The sequence below is a fragment of the Taudactylus pleione genome, unplaced genomic scaffold, assembly GCF_031769625.1.
Source record: "Taudactylus pleione unplaced genomic scaffold, aTauple2 ptg000122l, whole genome shotgun sequence".
In the NCBI taxonomy this organism is placed as follows: domain Eukaryota; kingdom Metazoa; phylum Chordata; class Amphibia; order Anura; family Myobatrachidae; genus Taudactylus; species Taudactylus pleione.
The window spans coordinates 13,761,247-13,784,445 of NW_028284524.1; the positions used below are offsets into that span (position 1 = coordinate 13,761,247).

The following is a 23,199-nucleotide window of genomic DNA, read 5'->3' on the forward strand; positions in this document are numbered from 1 at the left end:
ATAATACTAGAGGTGAATGGAATGCTAGAACTCTGGAGATGGATCTGAATGCTAGAAGACAGGCGTGGACTGGAAACAGTTAAATATGTTGGTGCTGATTTGCACAGACAAGACGCAGAGCAGAGTGGACAAAGGCAAATACGGGGAAAGTGCTGGGAGGACCAGCTGAGAGCTAACTAGTGATTAGCACAGTGAGACACAGAGAGAAGTGGACACAGACACATATATTGGGAATTGTAACAAAGCAGGTGCAGATTTGCACAGAAATACACAGAGATGTAGACAGGCATATGCTGAGAATGTTACATATGCAGGTGCCGATAAACACAGACAAACACAGAGCTGTAGACTGGCTGGGAATGCTCAAAGAGGCAGCTGGGAGCTAATTAGTACTAGCAGGTAATCTGACACCTCAGTAGCACAGAAAGCTGCAATAGAACTAGCAGCACATATACAAGACACACAGACATAGAAAACATGAAAGGTAGAATACTGAGAGAGAATTAATCTCTCAGACTGAGATTAGCATGAAAACTAATCCTGGAAACTGGAGAGAACTGTGAGCAGGCCGAAGCAACTCTCTGCAGGAATAGCACAGAGCAACATAGTATCACAGGCACTGGAACAAAGAAGTTGAACAGCATCTTCCTGAAGTTCTGGGGGCGGATTTATACCCAGGGGTAGCAGATTATTGGAGCACAGCATCAGCTGACTGAGATCATGCTACCATTGGTTAGGAGGACTGTCACATGAGAGGAACTGTCATGGTGGCGCCCATGATGGGAACTCCGATCCCCAAAACACACAGCCGACCATGGAAGTCCGCAAAAGCACCTAAGGTAGAATACTCAGCATCTCACCCCTCACTGTACCAGGCGTCTGACCACAAGGAAGTCAGGGGAAGCTGGCACGGAGGTAAGAGATAGCCAATCCTAGGCTGAACCCTGACATAGTGACACCGCTGCTCATACATATCAACTGATGTCAAAATTCTTGTGAAACTAAAGACTACTAGACTCATTGCTATTATTAGCGAGGTCATCCATCCCGAACAGACTAGATTTATGCCTGGGAAATCCACCTGCATAAATTTGAGGCATTTATATGTGCGTTTAAATCCTTCTGATCAAGCTGCAGCTAAAGCATTTGACTCAGTTGAGTGGTCGTATCTTTGGACATTATGGTATCATAGTCATGGGTCAATTGTATGAAACGGGAGTGCTGGGGAGTTTTGAGTAGCTGAGTTTGACTTTTGGGACTATTAGCTCCATGTTTTAACATACCCTCCAGCCCCAGCATGCTCTCTGCTAAATTTGCTGGGGTACTTTTATCTGTTCCCCCAATAAGACAGTTGTTACAATCTCTGGATGGGTATGAGATGCCGGAATTCAAAATCCTGATGCTGGCATCCCTACAGGGTTAGGATAACGACACCTGCCCTTCGGTATCCTAACCCTCCCCCTCTCCCTACCCCAACCTCCCTTCTTGGTGCCTACACCTAACCACCCCCTCCCTGCACCCTAAACCGAACCTCTCCCTCCCGCACACTAAACCTGACTCTCCACCTAGTTCCTATCCCCTAACCCCCCCCACCAGCTACTTACCTTCGAGATTGCAGCAGTCAGGATGCCGGTGCCATGATTCTGACATGTGTTGGGATTATGGCACTGGCATTCTGGCCGCCGGAATCCCATCTGCCGGGGAATATTGAACGTATCCCCTCTGGATATATGTACATTTATTTTTACTGTTTATTAATTTTACATGAATGCACGATAGACACCTTGTGTGGCGTCTGTGACAGAAGGGAAGATGATCTTGGAGTGCTTGACAATGGTGACTGGAATCTTGTCTTGGTGTCACCTCATCTGGCTACAGCCTCATCGAGGTTATAGCAGATACAAACATACATACTCCATAGAGTGTATTGGACCCCGATTAGACTTGCTAAACTTGGAAGGGGCACTGCCACTAGTTGTCATAAGCATAGTGTATCTAGAGCAGACTTCTGGCATCTGTCGTGGACCTGCCTGAAACAATCTCAAGTCTGGTCTGCTGTCACTAATTGTTTAATTAGAACTGTATATTTGGTCTAGGTAGAGTATTAATAATTGTCTGAATGCTGCTCTCCAGCTTTATGTGAATAATTCCTGTATATTAGCAAAGATCTGTACTGCATAGCGCTGGATGGTTCCTCAACCCTTGACTATTTCAGAATGGATTGACTTAGTCAACTCCATTATGACGTACAAGCATTTTGTCTATGATAGAAATGCCTTCCTAAATTTGATCAAATTTGGTCCAAATAGCAAAATTCCTTCTATGCACTGGAACAGGAGCCCTCCACCGACTTTGATGCCCTGCTACCAGGGCCGTTGAGAACTGACAAGGGCCTGGGTACTGGGGGTGTATCCAAAGCAGGTAGTTGTAGCCACGCCCCCTCCCAAAAATATTTAAAAAATACTATGCACTGCTCCACTTCACATTGCAAAGAGGGACATTAGTTCTCCCCCTTAGCAGCGCTGTAAAAAGGGACTTTTGGTCCCCTCAGCAGTTTACTTGGGTCCCGCTAACAAATCTGGGCACGTGTAATTGGTACCCGCCCACTGCCTGCTACATGTGAGCGCCAAAGCCAAAGTTTGACACCCGTGCCAGCATGAGTCTAAGCACTGCCAATGTTTTACTAAAGAGCTCTCCATCAGTCCTGTTGATTAGTTTTCTCCTGTTTGTCTTGACATTCATTTCCATGAACTTTTTTCATGCACCTTGGATGACTGTGCGCTGGGAAATCTAGTTAATGTATGTGTATTGTTTAGTTGGGCTTTTTTTGTGCTTCATGTTGTGTTTTGTATGGGTAAAAAACCTTAATAAAAACACTAAATTAAAAAGAATAAAAAACACTGTTAATCTTATATTTCATTACATATGTCTTATATTTCATTACATATCTCTTAAAAATCCCCTCTTCATTAGCTGAAGCTCCTCTGACATAATTAGAACAGTGTTTTAATGGAATTTAATACAGGTCAGAATGTAATTGTGAAATTGCCGACCGTGCCCATATATAAAGCAACAATCCAAGAAAGTCTTCCAAGCTGTGAGTCACGCTACTTCTTTAGTTAGGAGAGACAACCAGAGCCGGAGCTAGACTTTTTGGTGCCCTGTGCCAGAAAGAGCATTGGTGCCCCCCCCTTCCTATTTTTCAACTAGGGACATAAGACACGCACTCAATAAAGGGCCATGTCCTCAGGAGATGCTGGGGATAAAAGAAAAGGAAGCTACAAGTGAGAATGATAATAAAAAGAACATTGACAGGCCCAAACAGCGCCCCCTGCCCTGCGGTGCCCTGTGCCATGGCACAGGTCGCACTACCCTAGTTACAGCCCTGGAGACAACTGTCTCTCATTGCCAGCACAATGAAACAGTACATGGAGGAGACATCTAAGTATAAACACTTTATTTCACTATTATTCAGCACAGCTTTCTAAGTATCTGTCTAGTGCCTGCCTGGCCAACTTGTGGCTCTCCAGCTGTTGTGAAACTACACATCCCAGCATGTCCTGCCACATTTTTAGCATTCCTTAATAGCAAAACTGTGGCAGGGCATGCTGGGAATTGTAGTTTCACAACAGCTGGAGAGTCACAGGTTGGCCAGGCCTGGTCTAGTACAAACATGGTGACATACACTGGAAGGTAACACATCCCCCCTCACAGCTCTCACTGGTTTCTGGATGCCCAGACTAACCCCCCCCCAACTCACATTTGATAATAATCTACTCTGTATGTGTAGTACAATGCCATTTTATTACTCTTTCTGTAAAAACTCTGAAATTATGTGTAAAGGGTTTTATATTGCCTGAGCTCTCTGATCTGCCCATGCGAGAATAAGATCGTATTTCTGAGGGACCAAAATTTTTTTCAAAAATAACAAAAGCAAACAGTCATGAAAAGATCAGAACAGTCCTTTTCCTTTCTTGATGTTCTGTTTCTTCCATTCCGGCATAGCTTGGAAATCGTTGCGAGATATCCCAAATATACTTGTAAAATCCTCCGTGGACAGATATTCCTGAAACAGAAAGCACAATTGTTACATTGTGGTTCTGCTGTCTACCGTATGTTTAGTAATGATGAAAAGGATTCGTCCTGGTGCTTTTCAGGCTTAATAAAGTTGTTTGTACTCCTCATCAAAATGCGTTGTGAAGAGAAGAGAAAAATATATTGTTGAAGTTTTTGGAGAGGAAATAAATGGGAGATATAGGCCCTCATTCAGAGCCGCACGTTAACAACAGTACGCTCGTTGCGTTCCGATGTTGACTAACCGCGCATGCGTCGGTGTTACACTGCGCATGTGCGTACGGCAGATTGCGTTTTTTTTTTCTCTCGTTCCGAAAATAGCGTACAGGAAGTGACATGTCAAATGTGATTGACAGAACAGGGCGTTTTTGGGTGTTGACGGGGGTGGAGATGAAAAAACGCAGGCGTGGCGAGGCGTTTTTGGGGCGTACATACATTAGCAGATGCGAACGTCAAATGTGTTCGGACCGTCTCATACGTCACTGGAACATCCGCTTTCCCTTCAAAATGCTCGCACAGCTTAGGGTCAGGATTACTCGACCACATTGGCGATGGCCTTCTCCTCCGTCCCGGGACTCCACGATGGTGCTGCGATTAATCGCGGCTGGTCAGTAAAGTAATTAGTGTTGGATTGAAATCCGGCTTGGTATGTGTTTGGAAAGCAGTTTATTGGGATAGCACAAAAGCGTACGCAGGTGGAAATCAGAGCTGCTAATGTCATGATTACACAATCAATTAGCGTACATTTTTGGGGTTTTATTTTGGCCACAATTTGTTGGTTATGGCCTATTGTAACAATAATGTCATCATCTTTTAATTAGCTCCCCTTTTTTTGGTTTACTGTGGAATTTGCATCGCTATGTGATTTTTGAAACGTTCCTTAAAGAGGCCTTTTATTTGTTTTAAGAGGGTCAGTTTTTGCCTTTAGGGCCAGGATTAAATGTAACCCATTTGTACAATAATGTCACAATACAATGTCAGTTTTTTGTTTTTAATTTATTGTTTAAACACAAACAAATTGGCCTAATATTTTGTTGCCTTTTTTTGTGGCAAAGATATTTGATCCAAAAAAAAACAAACCATAACTGCTAACATAAGCGTAAATACAAAATTTAAAAACATTTCACAAGAAAGGAGAGGGAAGTTTTGACCAGAAAGGAATATGAGCCAAGCACAGAAGGAGTGTGGGAAAAGTCGCCATTGCTGTCACCGTTTTCTCGCCCGTTGGGCTGGGTGAGGGTGGGCGCCAGACCGGGTCCGGGATGCCATCGGGCTGGCCTGTCCAGAGGCAGATGTTGTGGCCTCTGGACTAGGCACAGGGCTAGGCACATTTGGAGGATTGGCTGATGTTGTGCCAGAGGTGGAGGATCCGGATGTTCCGGCAGGAAGGGAGGTCGGCTCCACCATGTGCTGGCGAACGAGCTGCTCCAGGGCATCGGCGATGCGGATGTTGGCCCTGGTATTTTCCGCCAGGGCCTGAGCAATGGTCACGTTGGCCGCAGCATTTTGCTCCAGGGCCTCAGCCACCCGTATCAGACTGGCGTCCATCCTCTGCAGAATCTCCGTATGGAAATCCGATTTAAAATTGAGTTCTGTGAGGAGGCCCACTGCCTGCGAGGGGGCACGCCCTGGACTGGCTTCTGCAGGGTCCTCAGCCGGATGTACTGGTTCCTCCCCTGCAGAGCCAGCAGAAATTCTGCGGCCAAGGCTCCCCTCTGGAGCAGACTCATCCGCCTCTGTCTCTGTTAGGAAATTTGAGAAAAGACTCACATTAGAATCTACATATTGGCACAATAGCATTTCAGAGTTGGTGACATCACAAGACTTACCTTGGCCAACATGAGGAGCCGCAAAGTCTGGCATGTCCGTATCCATGTTGGACACGCCAAACACCTCCACAGCCTGCACACACCCCTGTGCCATCTCTTCTAAGTCTGTCAACTCCAATGACACAGGGGTGGGACCCCCACCTGTCCCCCTTGCATGCCTAGCCCTGTCGGCAAGTTTTTGTTTGAGACGATATTTGAAGTCTGCCCATCTGTGGAATGAAATTGGAACCATTATCCTTTTTTTTACAATGGGGTTTGTTTATAGGATGGGAAAGTGTTTACTTACCGCCGTTTGACATCCCGGGCTAGACGGACATAATCACCCACCCTATTGACAGCAACGGCGACCTCCTCCCACATTCTCCACTTCTGGCTTTGGCTCATATTCCTGGCTGCCTGGGGCAGGATGTCAACGCACTTCTGGATCAAAACCTCCATCTCCTTGCTTGTGAAATGTGGCTGCCTTTTTTTTTGGCAGCTTTGGCGGGTTGACTGGGGCCAGCAGTCTCTTCCATGTCATCCTCCTCACCTATTTGGGTAAATATGCAGATTTAGGCACTTCACAACTTGACCAATATATTTGTTTTAAAATAATCATGGAGACAAAATGCATGAAGGCCTTACCGCCGGATTTTTGGCCATTGTTTCCCTGGTCTGAAGCCATGTTTCTGCTTCCAGAATGAAATCAACCAGAAATTCAATGTGATTTCGTGACGTATTTATACATGCGTCCTTTGTTTGCGGCCGCATCATTGATTGTGCGTCCCTATGATTCATCCTTAATTTGTGCGGGAAAATAAACACTATTTATGGCTTGGTGTGTGTGGAGTCGAGGTGGGGTTGTTGGATTGTTGGCGGTTAAGTTGTTTGGATTTGGTTGTTTGCGGTTGGAGGATTTGGCAGAGTTGGTTTTTTGTTTGTTTTTGCTACAGTTCTTTTGTTTTTCCGTTCGCATTTTTTTCCTTTTTTCCACATCCTTTCCTGATTTGGTAAGTTTTGTGCAGTCAAATTTGTGGCCAATTGGTGTCTTCTTCTGTTTTGTGGTTAGTTAATTTTTTTAACACTAATTTCATCTTTTTTAGTTTTTTTTGGCTTTCGGACCCAAAGACCTTTTTTTTGGAAATCTTATATATTCGAGTTGGGTAAGTCCATTTTTTGTCTTGCATTTGCGAACTAATTACCGCATTTTTGACTGTTGGTGTAGTGACTTGCATTTGCGAATTAATTACCGCATTTTTGACTGTTGGTGTAGTGACTTGCATTTGCGAATTAATTACCGCATTTTTGACTGTTGGTGTAGTGACTTGCATTTGCGAATTAATTACCGCATTTTTGACTGTTGGTGTAGTGACTTGCATTTGCGAATTAATTACCGCATTTTTGACTGTTGGTGTAGTGACTTGCATTTGCGAATTAATTACCGCATTTTTGACTGTTGGTGTAGTGACTTGCATTTGCAAATTAATTACCGCATTTTTGACTGTTGGTGTAGTGACTTGCATTTGCGAATTAATTACCGCATTTTTGACTGTTGGTGTAGTGACTTGCATTTGCGAATTAATTACCGCATTTTTGACTGTTGGTGTAGTGACTTGCATTTGCGAATTAATTACCGCATTTTTGACTGTTGGTGTAGTGACTTGCATTTGCAAATTAATTACCGCATTTTTGACTGTTGGTGTAGTGACTTGCATTTGCGAATTAATTACCGCATTTTTGACTGTTGGTGTAGTGACTTGCATTTGCGAACTAATTAACGCATTTTTGGCGGCTTATTCATCATGTAATCCAGTTTTGCTTTTCCCTTTTCCATTTTTGGGGTCCATTTGAACCCTATTTGACGTACGGTGTGCAATGTCGTTTTCATCGATGGCCAAATGTGTGTTTCGGCTATTTTCTGTGTTGGCTTGCAACAATTTGAAAAAAAAAAATTCACCCTCTAAATTTTTGAAGTCTCATTTTTGGCTTTTTTACAGTTTATACGTATCATGACAATACCCCGGCATGTAAGCAGCTATGGATGGCATCAGAAAGCTAAGTTGTTTTTTCTTACTTTTGGGGTGGCTCAAAAGCCTTACATTGTAAACTTTGAATTTCAGGTAGATCTGGGGCGAATTGTTCTGGCCCTGCTCCCGGAAGACGACCAACCTCAAACTCGTCCCAGGCGTAGGCATCGTAGGCATGCAAGGCCCCAGATATTTCGAACACGTGTCACCCTTTTTGGAATGCCCGATGATGAGGTTTTAAGACGCTACCGTCTACCTCCCAAAATCATCATAGACACTCTCTCATTAATAGAAAGTGATCTTGAGCGGCAAATTGACAGTCCAACAGCAATACCACCACTGACGCAATTTATGGCGGTGTTACATTTCTGTGCCTCAGGATCGTTTCAAACAACGGTGGGAATAGTGGCGGGCATCTCCCAATCCTCCTTTTCCAGGATCCTGAGGGCAGTGATGGAGGCACTTTTCAAGCACCTCCATCATTTTATTAAAATGCCTTTGGATATGGGTGCCCTTAGTGTGGCCAAGGCCAATTTTTACCAAATAGCTGGCTTCCCACACATCATAGGGGTTGTGGATGGTACTCACATACCACTTCAGCCTCCAGCACGGCTGGAGGCAATATTTAGAAACAGGAAACACTATCACTCCCTGAATGTAATGGTGGTATGTGATGCCTCCCTCCAGATCCTGTCCCTGAATGCTAAATTACCCGGAAGTGCTCATGACTCCTTCGTCATCCGGCAATCAGGGATATGGTAGAAATTAACCAACCTACAAGCTGGTGATGCGTGGCTTCTGGGTAAGTGGAGACCTTTAGTACATAACAATGTTAAGCTTGATACACAGTGTTCCTGATGTGGTCTATTTTTGTTCACAGGAGACAGTGGATACCCTTGCATGTCCTGGCTGCTCACTCCTTATTTGGCTCCCACACCAGGGCCACAAAGTGCGTATAATTCCGCACTTACAGCCACCAGGCAAGTGGTGGAGCGCTGTATCGGCCTTTTAAAAGGCCGATTCAGATGCCTCCACCGCTCTGGTGGCGAGTTCATGTATGTGCCAGATATGGTGTCTAAAATTGTGGTCCTGTGTGGGATATTTCACAACATTGCCATAAGGAGTGGTGTCCCAATGCAGCCAGAGGATGCCTTACCTGAGGATGGCCCCCCCGAGGTTGGTCGAAGGTCAGTATGTGGGGGGGCCATACGCGATGATGTGGTGGCCAGATTTTTTAGGTAAGTTTGAACAAAACTCCAGTGTTTATACCTAATGTGTTTGTGTTTGTTTGCGAACATCTAATTTATTTTTATTTTTCTCACCATCTTCTGTTTGTTCACATAATCTTTGGCACTCCAACGCTCACTACTTCCTGCTACCCTTACCAAACCTGGATCTGGTCCTTTTGGGCATATATTCTGGAACCCATATCGCAACGCCATGTTTGTGGAATCATGTTGGCATGGTCCTTCGTCAACCAGTTCTTGATTTTGTGTTTTTATTTAATTATTTCTTGGTATGTGTTGTATTTGAATTTATCACTGTGTTTTTTTTTTGGGAGTGACCACTTTGTTTTCTCTGTTATGTTGTGAATAAATGTTTGGAGAGTGAAATGGTCTTCCTTTTTTGGGACGTTAACAGCAAGTGTAACCAGGTTAACACAAGTTACATTTGACTAAGGGGTAAACCAGTACTGACGCCAGTTGAGCTAAACTGAAATATGTTTTCAGCTTCCCAATCCACACCAAAAGGAAGCCTGGGCCAACCTTGGGATTTGTAAGATTGGCCTAAGCAGCTTGCGCACCAAGTAGGAACCTGGAAAATGTAGAAATATGTAATTGACACTACACCCAAAAAGGGAAATGACATTGTTACTGTTATGTGTTTCTTGTGTCTGTTTAACATACAAAGACAAAACACAATCTAACTTTTAAAAAAGGGAAATCCTTGCAGGAACAGTCTACTTATGTCAGGCTAAACTATCTTGGTTTGGGTTTTTAAAAATGAGCCACAACGTATATTTGTCTTAATAAATTTAATTGGAAAATAGAACAAAAATAAAAAAACTAATGCCGAAGGAGGCCAGACAGCCGGTCGAGGGCCACCAGAATGCCGATGACATGTTGGCGCATCTGCCCCACAACATCCGCCACCTCTTGCCGACGCCTCTGTTCCTCTGTGGGTGAGAAAAGTGTGTGGGTTAATACAACAATAGGGAATCCACATAAAAAAAAAAAAACACAACCAAATCACTCCTAAACCCAAAACCAAAAAAAAAAAGGGGGGGCTGGCAAAAATACAAGGCCTAGGTACAAATTCCCACAGGTATGATATGTGTATGTTTAAATCACCAGGAAGAGGTAAAGGCAAACCTTCACAATCACCAAAAGTCAAGCCACAAAAACACGAAGAAAGGCACGACACATGATTACATACAAACAGTTTGTGCTTTAAAAAAAACTAAAAAAAAACATACCGGGAGACAAAACGGGAGCTCCGGGCAAACCTCCATGATCCTCCTCGGAGGATCCGTCATTACCCAAAGAATGGGGCAGAGTTATGATGGACTCCGGGGAGGGGGTAATTGGAAGAGGGGTGGGTGGAGGAGAGGGGGAAGTGGGACGGAGGGGAAGGAGGCCCGACATTTCCGGGAGAGGGTCTGGGAAGGATGGGGAGGAGTGGGGAATAGGGGAAAGATTTGGGGTGGAGTGTTGGCTGGGGGTTGGGGATAGTGGCCGGGAACGCCGTCTGGACGGACGGTGACGGCGGAGTCTTGGCTGTCCCCCTAAAATATGTCAAAGAAATTGCGTTTCGTTTATGGACAAATCCGGGCAACCAAACTAAAAAAAAAAAAAAAGCCAAATAGCAGTAGAATTAATAAATCAGAAATAGAGGGGAAACATGCACACGCAGATATGAGTACAAATAATAAATAGAACAGACAGGAAAACATGCACACGCAGATATGAGTACAAATAATAAATAGAACAGACAGGAAAACATGCACACGCAGATATGAGTACAAATACTAAATAGAACAGACAGGAAAACATGCACACGCAGATATGAGTACAAATACTAAATAGAACAGACAGGAAAACATGCACACGCAGATATGAGTACAAATAATAAATAGAACAGACAGGAAAACATGCACACGCAGATATGAGTACAAATAATAAATAGAACAGACAGGAAAACATGTACACGCAGATATGAGTACAAATAATAAATAGAACAGACAGGAAAACATGCACACGCAGTTTGCCCCACAAACACAAACATTAAAACCACAATACATAACACTTACTTGCCAGGATCTGCATGCGAAAGCATGCCAGCAAGCGGGGCGTTCGCCGTTGCAGGTCGGACCACCTGCGCTCCAGCTGCCCGATGTTGCGGCGTGAGCCGAAGGACCGCAGGCGGGACCGTGCCTCCGCATACGCGGAGAGCTTCTGCCGGTTGTTCATGGGTTGAGGCTGGCTGGTGATCCGGCGATCCATGACCTCCGTAAGCACCAGCAGCTCGCGCCTGGTGAATGCGGAGGCTCTCATGATGGCAATGGTGTTTTTCTTAAAAATCATTTTTGATAAAGTGTGTAAAAATTTTCTGATTGGCTAATGTATTTTGGAAATTAACAGGAGCAATTTTATTGGTTAGTGTATGAGTCATGTGTTCGACAGGGCCAGAAATCTCTGGAGAGTTAGGATAGGCTTGATGCAGTGACATGCGTAAGCAAATTTAAATAAAGAAATTAACCCAGGGAAATATGCGGGGATCCACAGCAATAGTACAATTGTTTAATTGTGGTTCACATGTTTTTTGAACAATAAAAGCGAATGTTTCATCCGTACGTATTCTGCGGGTAAACACAAACACGGACAAGAGTAAAGTTTCTTGCATTGTGTTGAAAAAAACAAACAATTAAGCTAATTGATACATTGATTGGCATGATACGATTGATGGAGGTAGGCAGAATAAAGGAGCAGGTAATCGACATCTGACAAGGCCACTTCCTGTTTATACTTGTGCGTGCGTTCCTTTCAAGCCATTTCGGGGATGTACGCTCGCTATTTCGTACGCTCGTTAGTTAGAGGAGGGGTCGTCAGAGTTTTGGGAGGAATTTTAGATGCGAACGAAAATACGAGCGAGCCATTGAATTTAAATATTTTTGTACGTACGCCTAACGTACGTGCGCCCGCTTGCGAGTGGGTCTGAATGAGGGCCATAATCACCATGTGCACGACTCAGGTAGGCTTTGGGCAAACTTCACATTGTTGTCCTACGGTGGTTGCTAGTGCAGTGGTGTTTTCTCAGCTTGTCCAGATGTTTGTGATACAGAGTCTCGTATGCTCAGGAGAGAAGTGAGAAAGCGGACAACATAGTGTATACATTAATCAGGCCCATTGTTATCTAAAAAAAAGTACCACAACAAACATTGAGATATAAATGTTCAAAGTCTCTTATTCACCAACAGTAGGTGAGTACAACCACTTAGAGGAATAATAATAATTATTATTTTATTAATATGGTGCCACAAGGGTTCCGCAGCGCCTTACAAAGTACATAAAGTACATAAACAGTACATAAACATTTGAACAAAACAAGAAAACAGTGACATACAGTACAAGACATTGCAGGAGCAGTACATGGTATATAAACATTGGAGTATAGAGTAGATAACGATGTAAGTAAAGGAAGGAAAAACACATGAGGGAAGAGGGCCCTACTCGTGAGAGCTTACATTCTAAAGGGGAGGGGCAGACAGACAAGGTCCCATCTTGTTTGACAGATATACACTATGTTGTCCTCTTTGTCACTTCTCTCCTGAGCATACGAGACTCTGCATCACAAACATCTGGACAAGCTGAGAAAACACCACTGCACGAGCAACCACCATAGGACAACGGTGTGAAGTTTGTCCAAAGCCTACCTGAGTCATACACAGAGTGATTATGTTTCCCATTTATATCCTTTCCATGAATATCAACAGTGTACACGACATATATTTTTCTCCTCTCTTCACAACACACTTCGAGGAGGAGTACATACAACACAATTAAGAAAGAGAAAGCACTAGGAGAAATCCTATTCATCACTATTACATCCACAGGAACGGAGGTTGAACAGTCCCATTGTCCCAGGCAGCAAATCTCTGGTCTCTGCTTACATAAGTATCTTTTTCGTGTGTGTCACCCACAAACTAACGCAGGTTTAGGAATCCTATAACTCTCCAGCAATCCCTGCCAGCCGTGTAATTCTGAAACATTTGGGAATTATTTTCCTCTATACTAAATGGTAGCAATCACATATCAGGCATTTCTTGTATTAGTTATTTTTATTTTCTTATTGAACACTGTAAAATTATTATTTTTTATTATATTGGTCATGTGTTCTTCTACTAGCTAGGACATTTTACCCTATTTAATTATCTACCTAATGAATGATATACAGGGCAGAGACACTGGCTGTGTATTAGTTTTACACTTGGATGGTGACTACATCTCCATGTTCTTGCTTGACTATTTTGCTTAGGAATATAATATTGGGTAAGTTGTGTGACCATTTATAGAGTTCTGAATTCACTTAATGTATTATTAAAGTGTCTAAAGAGTAAACAAGTGGAGAAGTTGCCCATAGCAACTCATCAGCTTCTAACTATCATTTATCATCAAAGGCGAAACTAAGGGGTGGTCTGGGGGTGCCCCGGACCACCCATTAGCCTCAGCCGCCCATTCCCCTGCTACCCAGCTGTTCTGTGCTGCTGTAACCCTGTGGCTGTCAGCCAGGAGAGATCATCTTTCTGAATAGCAGGGGCTAACAGAAAATGGCTGCCCTCATAGAAGGCTACTTAAAGATGGCCGCCGTTGACCAATGGGGAGCCAAGGTTTCTTTTCCCAGGAACCCAAGGGGCTGGAGAGAGGAAAAAAGAGGGGGGGCTTTATCAGAGGAAATAAGATGAATAGGTAAGGGGCTATACTGTTGCTGGCATAATGTGAATATGGGGCATTACTGTGTCATAAGGTGGATGAAAAAGTGAATAAAGGGAACAAATATGTGGCATAAAGTGAATAAGGGGAACTAATGTGTGGCATAATGTGAATTAGGGTACTACTGTGTGGCATAATGTGCAATAAGGGTACTGCTGTGTGGCATAATGTGAATAATGGGAACTACTGTGTGGCATAATGTAAGTAAGGGGTACTACTGTGTGGCATAATGTGTAATAAGAGTACTACTGTGTAGCATAATGTGAATAAGGGGCATTACTGTGTGGCATAATGTGCAATAAGGGTACTGTTGTGTGGCATAATGTGAATAAAGGGTACAGTGTGTGGCATAATGTGCAATAAGGGTACTACTGTGTGGCATAGTGTGTATAAGGGGCCCTACTCTGTGGTGTAATGTGAATAAGGGACATTACTATGTGGCATTGTGGGCACTACTGTGTGGAGTTATGTGGCATAATGTGAATAAGGTGCACTACTGTATGGTGTAATGTGAGTTGGGGGCACTATTGTGGAGTGTCATGATGACACCATCATTTCAAGTGACTACGCCCCTTGTGCCATGTAGCCACGCCTATTTTTTGGGCGTGTGCCTCCACTGCCTCTAAAACATGTTTTCTATTCTAGTGAGGGGTTGGAACTGGGACCACCCATTACCAAATGTGTAGTTTTGCCTATGTTTATTATGTACATTCTATAAAATGATTGGTAGAAGCTGATTGGTTATTAAGGGCAACTTCTGTACTTCTCCACTCTTTAGAAAGTTTGATACATTCCCTGCAAATAGATCCCCTGTGGTATAGGAGGACATTGTGAAAATACATTGTAAATTATTGATAGAAGCTGGTTTTACATGGAAAAATAATTCTGAATATCAAATTTAGTAACACCTAAAGCCGCGCATCCACTTGCCGATTTTAATTAGCGATTGAATGATAACTATATCGTTATTGTTAAATTGCTCATTAATCGTGCATGAATCGGGCACTAACATGTCGGAAACAACCAGCAATGTGTGCTCCCGCTAGTCATTTCCGACATCAATCATCGCCCGAACATACAGGTCAATCTGCCAATAACAACAGATTGGCCATGCTTGGGGATGAGGGAGGGTGCCTACACTGAACGACATACCGTTCAGTGTAGGCACTACAGGGGATCACAAACGACTGTACGATTATGATGTCGTAATCGTACTGTCGTTCCAGAATCGGGTAGTGGATGTGTGGCTTAACTCTTACCTCTTTCCTGGAGGGGTCAACTCCTGGGGGCAATTCATCCGGGGTCTTATTAATCAGTGCTTCTGCTGGGTGCGTCTGGGTAATTAGGGACCCAAAATTTGTCAGAGCTGTGAAAGAGTTCAGCTGCATATTGGAAAAGTCCTGCCACGGAAAGATGAACGTTTGATTGTGACTGATAGTGAGATTTCCAAATCCCAGTATTTGTAATTAAATACATTAAAGTGTCTTTAACTTTATTTAGGAAGTTTACTAAATCCCTTCCCAATAGTATTAATTTGCAGCTTTATGAAGTACAGTTCCTCCATAGCTGTTTATCAGTTCTAAACCTATCAATTACCCTGAATGCCTTTTTTTGTCGTGGAGAGAGACAATTGCCACTGAAGGCAATCGCTGGAACTCTGCTAAATCTATGCTGTGCACAACAACCAGAATATGATTATTTACAAAGAAATAGTATTTAATTAATGATCTGCAGAGTCTACTAATTGTCTGTGGAGGTGTTGTTGGGTAAGGGCTATGTAGCCAATAAAAGCACATAGCACTACTGTACAGGGTTGCAAGCATGTACTGTACCTCAGTGCTTCTCAAACTCGGTCCTCAGGACCCCACACAGGTCACCCAGCAGGTGCACAAGTGCAGTCATTACTCACTGACAAATTTTAAAAGATCCACAGATGGAGCTAATTATTTCACTTGCGATTCTGTGAGGAGACCTGGAAAACATGCAATGTTTGGGGTCCTGAGGACCAAGTTTGAAAACCTGTGCACCTCATTGAGAGAAACAAAAAAGTTTTTTCTGTTCATTATTCAGTTTTGATCTCTGGGCCTGATTCAGACCAGGTCGCAAGCGCTCGCAACCGGGTCGATGGTAGCCCAGAGCGCATGTGCACGACGGAGCCGGCTCAGTCTTGCGAATGCGCGAGACCCGGATAGCAACGGGCAATCCGTTGCTCCGGGTCTCGTACCAAAGGGGGCGTGCTGTCGATGTTGAGTGATAGCATGCCCCTTTTGGTGGGCGGGCCGGGGGAGTGGCTGCCCAAACGGAGGCGTTCCCATGTGAACGCCTCCGTTTGGGGGCGGCCCCACTGACATGACGAGTGATGTCAGTGGGAGAGATTTCGGCTCTGTTAGAGCCGAAATCTCTCTGGGGCTTGCGGCAATGAGACCCTACCACAAGGGTCTTGTCGCAAGCCCGATGGTCACGATGGTCTTGACCATCGCGACCATCTTCCTGGCCGCTTGCTATAGCTGTGGGTGGTCACCCACAGCTATGCGAGCGGCCAGGAGGCCGCTCTAAAAAAAAATAGCCCGGCCCTGATTCAGAGCGAGCGCTCTGTCAGAGCGTCCGGCTCTGAATCAGGGCCTCTGTCCTTTAAGGTGCATACATACGTAACGATTTTTTGAATGATTTGTTGTTAACGACGTTATTGTTCAATCGTTCAAAAAATCGTTCAGTTTCTCAGTTATAATGATTAACGATAATCGTTCAAGCGCGCTTCCGTTTGTAGTTTGTAGTTATCGTTCATCATCCATTTCAGACTGTCCAACATAATGATTGTCATTAAGGGAAGGAACATTTTTCGTTCATCATTGTAAAAATCGTTAATTACACTTCAACAAATCGTTCACTTTATCAAGGGAAGATCTGACAGAAAATCTGACAGAAAATCGTTGGTTACAAAATCGTTCCGTGTGTATGCACCTTAAGTCTGCATATTGAGCAATTAGAAATCAGATTATATGAGGTACAGGTGAGTAATGTCTGTTAACCACTTGCCTGGCATGGTCGTATCAGATACGACCATACCAGACTGGGCTTTCCCTGACATGGTCGTATCTGATACGACCAGTCAGGAAAGCTCTGTGGGCGGCTGCTGGAAAATAATTTACTAGCAGCCGCCAATCACAAAGGGACCTCCTGGTCCCTCTGCACACTGTCCCTCCCCGCGGGCCAGCCGATCACTGCTAGCAGTGATCGGACAGCCCAACGAAGGCGCACCCACCCCCGACAGCAGCCCGGCGGCTGCTGACAGGGCAGAGAAGGCAGCACTGATAGCGCTGTCCTTCTCTCCCTCCATCGGAGCTAGCAGCAGCCCAGCGGCTGATAGCAGAGCAGAGCAGCCGCCGGGCAGAGAAGGACAGCGCTATCAGTGCTGTCACTCTCTCTCCACCCCCGCTACCAGCAGCCCGGCGGCTGCAAACTAGACAGAGCAGCCGCCGGGCAGAGAAGGACAGCGCTATCAGTGCTGTCCTTCTCTCTCTCTCTCCACCCCTGCTACCAGCAGCCCGGCGGCTGCAAACTAGACAGAGCAGCTGCCGGGCAGAGAAGGACAGCGCTATCAGTGCTGTCACTCTCTCTCTCCACCCCCTCTACCAGCAGCCCGGCGGCTGCTGACAGGGCAGAGAAGGCAGCACTGATAGCGCTGTCCTTCTTTCCCTCCATAGCAGCAGCCCGGCGGCTGATAGCAGAGCAGAGCAGCCGCCGGGCAGAGAAGGACAGCGCTATCAGTGCTGTCACTCTCTCTCTCTCCACCCCCTCTAGCAGCCCGGCGGCTGCAAACTAGACAGAGCAGCCAACGGGCAAATAGAAGGTAGCGCTTTCAGCACTGACCTCTTCTCTGCCCCCTCCCTGTCCCAACGCCCTGTGGCTCCCCAGCGGCTGCAAACAGTAGAGGGAGCAGCTGCTGGCCGAAGAGCCAACCCCTCCTCTCCCCCCCATAAGCCCCACCCCATGTATAAACAGCAAACCCCTATTTATATATATATATATATATATACACATACATATACTGTGTGTGTATATATATATATATATATATATATATATACAGTCAGGTGCATAAATATTGGGGCATTGACAGAAATTTCATATTTTGGCCTCCATTCACCACCACAATGGCTTTGAAATGAAACAAACAAGATGTGCTTTAACTGCAGACTTTCAGATTTAATTTGAGGGTAATTACATCCAAATCAGGTGAACGGTGTAGGAATTACAATGGTTTCTCTATGTGCACCTGACTGTATCTGTATTTAAAACAACAGTTCATAGAATGAACTTGGTATTAGTGTGTTTTTTGACACATTGCGGTCACTGAAAGGCATGGCATAGATTTAGCAAACGCTTATTTGCAGTTGGTGTAATGGTTAGCATTACTGCCTCACAGCACTAAAGTCTTGGGTTCAATTACCACCATAACCCTGTGTGGAGTATGAATATTCTCCCGGCGCTTGCTTGGGTTTTCTCTGGGTACTCCAGTTTCCTCACACAATCCAAAAATATAATGGTAGGTTAAAATTTTTTTACTACAGTGAGTGTGTGTGTGTGATAGGGAATGTACAGTAGATTGTAAGTTCCACTGAGGCAGGCACTGATGTGAATGGCCAAATATTCTCTGTAAAGTGCTGTAAAACATGTCTGCGCTATATAAATAACTTGTAATAAATAAATTACACAACTCCTTCCTATTCAATTGTACGTTTCTTCAATCATACAGGTAGAGTGTGAGCCTTTGTGTGTGTGTGTGTGTGTATATATATATATATATATATATATATATATATATAATGTGTGTGTGTATATATATATATATATATATATATACACACACACGTGTGATCTATACACATGGATATATACATCTACTGTGTATATATATATATATATATATAGTGTGTGTGTAGCCCCCCAACCGATGTCAAACAATCGATTGTTTCTATCGATGGCTGAACCAATCGGCCGTCGATGGTACAGCTGTCAATGACCAGAACTACAGTATACCATAAAAATTTTAATTTTTATGGTATATGGTGCTTATAAAAAAAAAAATGAGTTGAAATAGTTTTAAAAAGATGTTCTTTACCTAATTCAGTCATAAAAAAACCCAACAATTTCGGAGCGGTTTTTGGAAAAAAAAATTGTCAGTTAAGTGGTTAAATTAATTTACGTACCAAGGAGATCTGATCAAGCTCGCTTTCATCTCCCAGTTCTGCTTTCTGCTCTTCATAAGATTTTGTATTCTGTAAAACACAAATAGTCGATTCTCATCCTCTTCACAATACATTTTGGAATAAAATAGCCATAATTAGAGTTGCCATTTTTTAAGAATAAAACCAGACAGGTTTCATTGCTGTAACAAACTCTCAAATGATAACACAAGCCTGTGATGAAAAAGGATATCTTTGATGTGCGTGGGGAGCACTGTCTAGAGAAAATGTACATATTTTGGCAAGTGGTAGAGGGAAAATGGATGTCTTACATTGAAAAAGTGAATCATGAGCACAATGGTATAATATAAACAAACATGTTCTCCATGCCTCCTGCAAATTCTGGTGACCATAGAGTGAAGCAGAATCCCTTATCTGGTGACCACAGTGCAGTGTAGATACCATTTTTCAGATGACCACAGTATTATGCAGAGCACAAGTTCATGTGTGCACAGTACAAGGAACTTCTATTCTGGTGTCCAAACTACAAAGCACAGCAGGCCCTTATTTTGCTGTCTGTAAATTTTAGATTCCATATTCTCTGGTAACCCTTAGAAATATTCTAGTAATCATAGTACAATGGAAAACCTATAAATGTAATATTCTGGTGGCCACAGTACAATACAAAGACCCTACCACAAGGGTCTCGTCGCAAGCCCCGATGGTCGCGATGGTCGTGACCATCGTGACCATCACCTGGCTGCTCGCTAAAGCTGTGGGTGGTTACCCACAGCTTAGCGAGCGGCCAGTAGGCCATCTTTAAAAACAAACAGGGACGCCCTGATTCAGAGCGAGCGCTCTCAAAGAGCGTCCGGCTCTGAATCAGGCCCATAGTACAATGTAAAGGGATGGGTACGGGATGCCGGCAGTCAGAATCCTGACCCATAAAACAAACACACCCAAAGATGATATTTAAGGTGTGTGGTTTCATGACACAGTAATGTCCCTTACACATTATGGCACACTAAGTAATGTCCCATATAACATATTATACCACACCGTAATTCCCGTATAACAAATTATGCCACACCTTAATGCCCCTATAACACATTATGCCACACCGTAAATGCCCCTTACAACACATTATGCCACACAGTAATGCCCCTTACACATTATGCCACACAACAATGCCATATATAACACTTAATGACACACAGTAATGCCCCTACACATTATGCCCCTTATAACACGTAATGCCACACATTAATGCCCTTTATAACACATTATGCCACACTAAATAATACCCCGAATAGCACATTGTGCCACACAGCAATGCCCCTTACACATTATGCCACACAGTAATGCCCATTACATCTGACCCTGAAAGATCTACTTCACCAACCCTCCTCTCCTTTCCGGCCAGTCTGTCACCTCAGCTCAAGACAGGATGTACAGTTTCTATGTCCGTGTAGAAACAGATTATTGGGAACATAGCTTATAACCTGTAAACTGCGTGTATCAAGTTAGTGCCCCTTATACAGTGCCCCTTGTAGTAGTCCTCCTGTAGTTGTGCCCCTTATGCAATGCTCCCTGTACTTGTGCCCCTTATGCAATGGCCCCTGTAGCAGTGCCCATTATGCAATGCCCCCTGTAGCAGTGCCCCCTGTAGTTGTGCCCATATGCAGGGCCCCCTGTAGCTGTACCCATATGCAGTGCCCCCTGTAGTTGAGTCCATATTAGGGGTGAGCGGGTTCGGATTTCTGAAATCCGAACCCCCCCGAGCCCCCCCGATCCGAGTCCGATCCGAGTCAGGCTCGACTTTTCCCGCCTGACTCGGATCTGAAATCGAGGCAAAACGTCATCATCCCGCCTTCCGAGTCTCGCGGGTTTTGGATCCTATATAAGGTACCCGCGTCGGCGCCATTTTCTCACTCGGCTGTGGACAGTGAAGAGGGAGGGTGGGAGTTAGGGCTGTGTAGTGTAGTGCTGCTGTTGTCCACTACTTCAAAGTCCATAGGGGCTGGCTGTGTTGTGCTGCTGTTGTTAATAGGGGCTGTGTCCACTACTTCAAAGTCCATAGGGGCTGGCTGGACTGTGTTGTGCAGTCAGTTCTCCATAGGGGCTGTGTCCACTCCAAAGTCCTGTGCAGTGTCCCAGTCCTAAAGGAGTGCTGTAGTGTTGTCCAGGGGGTGCTCTGTCCATCAGGGGTGCTCCCCCCAAGTGCTAAAAAAATAATATATTTTCTGTGTTTGTGAATTGTGTGCGCAGTAGCCGCACGTGCATCAACAAAGTAGTGCCAAGCGTGCGCCTGTGTCATAAGTAAAGGGCCGGCTGGCTTGACCGTTAAAGGGTGCTGTAACCCCCGAAAGTACACTCCAGTCCAAACCAAAAAAAAATTATTTTCTGTGTTTGTGAATTGTGTGCGCAGTAGCCGCACGTGCATCAACAAAGTAGTGCCAAGCGTGCGCCTGTGTCATAAGTAAAGGGCCGGCTGGCTTGACCGTTAAAGGGTGCTGTAACCCCCGAAAGTACACTCCAGTCCAAACCAAAAAAAAATTATTTTCTGTGTTTGTGAATTGTGTGCGCAGTAGCCGCACGTGCATCAACAAAGTAGTGCCAAGCGTGCGCCTGTGTCATAAGTAAAGGGCCGGCTGGCTTGACTGTTAAGGGTGCTGTAACCCCCGAAAGTACACTCCAGTCCAAACCAAAAAAAAAATAATTTTCTGTGTTTGTGAATTGTGTGCGCAGTAGCCGCACGTGCATCAACAAAGTAGTGCCAAGCGTGCGCCTGTGTCATAAGTAAAGGGCCGGCTGGCTTGACCGTTAAGGGTGCTGTAACCCCCGAAAGTACACTCCAGTCCAAACCAAAAAAAAAATTATTTTCTGTGTTTGTGAATTGTGTGCGCAGTAGCCGCACGTGCATCAACAAAGTAGTGCCAAGCGTGCGCCTGTGTCATAAATAAAGGGCCGGCTGGCTGGACCGTTAAAGGGTGCTGTAACCCCCGAAAGTACACTCCAGTCCAAACCAAAAAAAAATTATTTTCTGTGTTTGTGAATTGTGTGCGCAGTAGCCGCACGTGCATCAACAAAGTAGTGCCAAGCGTGCGCCTGTGTCATAAGTAAAGGGCCGGCTGGCTTGACCGTTAAGGGTGCTGTAACCCCCGAAAGTACACTCCAGTCCAAACCAAAAAAAAAATTATTTTCTGTGTTTGTGAATTGTGTGCGCAGTAGCCGCACGTGCATCAACAAAGTAGTGCCAAGCGTGCACCTGTGTCATAAGTAAAGGGCCGGCTGGCTTGACCGTTAAGGGTGCTGTAACCCCCGAAAGTACACTCCAGTCCAAACCAAAAAAAAAATTATTTTCTGTGTTTGTGAATTGTGTGCGCAGTAGCCGCACGTGCATCAACAAAGTAGTGCCAAGCGTGCGCCTGTGTCATAAATAAAGGGCCGGCTGGCTGGACCGTTAAAGGGTGCTGTAACCCCCGAAAGTACACTCCAGTCCAAACCAAAAAAAAATTATTTTCTGTGTTTGTGAATTGTGTGCGCAGTAGCCGCACGTGCATCAACAAAGTAGTGCCAAGCGTGCGCCTGTGTCATAAGTAAAGGGCCGGCTGGCTTGACCGTTAAAGGGTGCTGTAACCCCCGAAAGTACACTCCAGTCCAAACCCCAAAAAAATTATTTTCTGTGTTTGTGAATTGTGTGCGCAGTAGCCGCACGTGCATCAACAAAGTAGTGCCAAGCGTGCGCCTGTGTCATAAGTAAAGGGCCGGCTGGCTTGACCGTTAAAGGGTGCTGTAACCCCCTAAGTACACTCCAGTCCAAACCAAAAAAAAAATTATTTTCTGTGTTTGTGAATTGTGTGCGCAGTAGCCGCACGTGCATCAACAAAGTAGTGCCAAGCGTGCGCCTGTGTCATAAGTAAAGGGCCGGCTGGCTTGACCGTTAAGGGTGCTGTAACCCCCGAAAGTACACTCCAGTCCAAACCAAAAAAAAATTATTTTCTGTGTTTGTGAATTGTGTGCGCAGTAGCCGCACGTGCATCAACAAAGTAGTGCCAAGAGTGCGCCTGTGTCATAAGTAAAGGGCCGGCTGGCTTGACCGTTAAAGGGTGCT

The 23,199-nt window shown here is 44.6% G+C and overlaps 1 protein-coding gene across 1 annotated transcript in view; it reads right to left on the reverse strand.

Annotated features, from left to right (window-relative positions):
- Positions 1 to 3,667: 3,667 nt before the first annotated feature.
- Positions 3,668 to 23,199, reverse strand: part of VIL1 (villin 1) — a 129,900-nt gene continuing 110,368 nt past the window's right edge. Inside the window, exons 18-20 of the mRNA XM_088472416.1 lie at positions 19,110 to 19,178; positions 15,159 to 15,299; positions 3,668 to 4,066 (exon numbers count right to left, since the gene is read on the reverse strand). Coding sequence (XP_088328542.1) covers positions 3,953 to 4,066; positions 15,159 to 15,299; positions 19,110 to 19,178 — 324 coding nt within the window. The 3' untranslated portion in view covers positions 3,668 to 3,952. The remainder of the gene's footprint in view (positions 4,067 to 15,158; positions 15,300 to 19,109; positions 19,179 to 23,199) is intronic.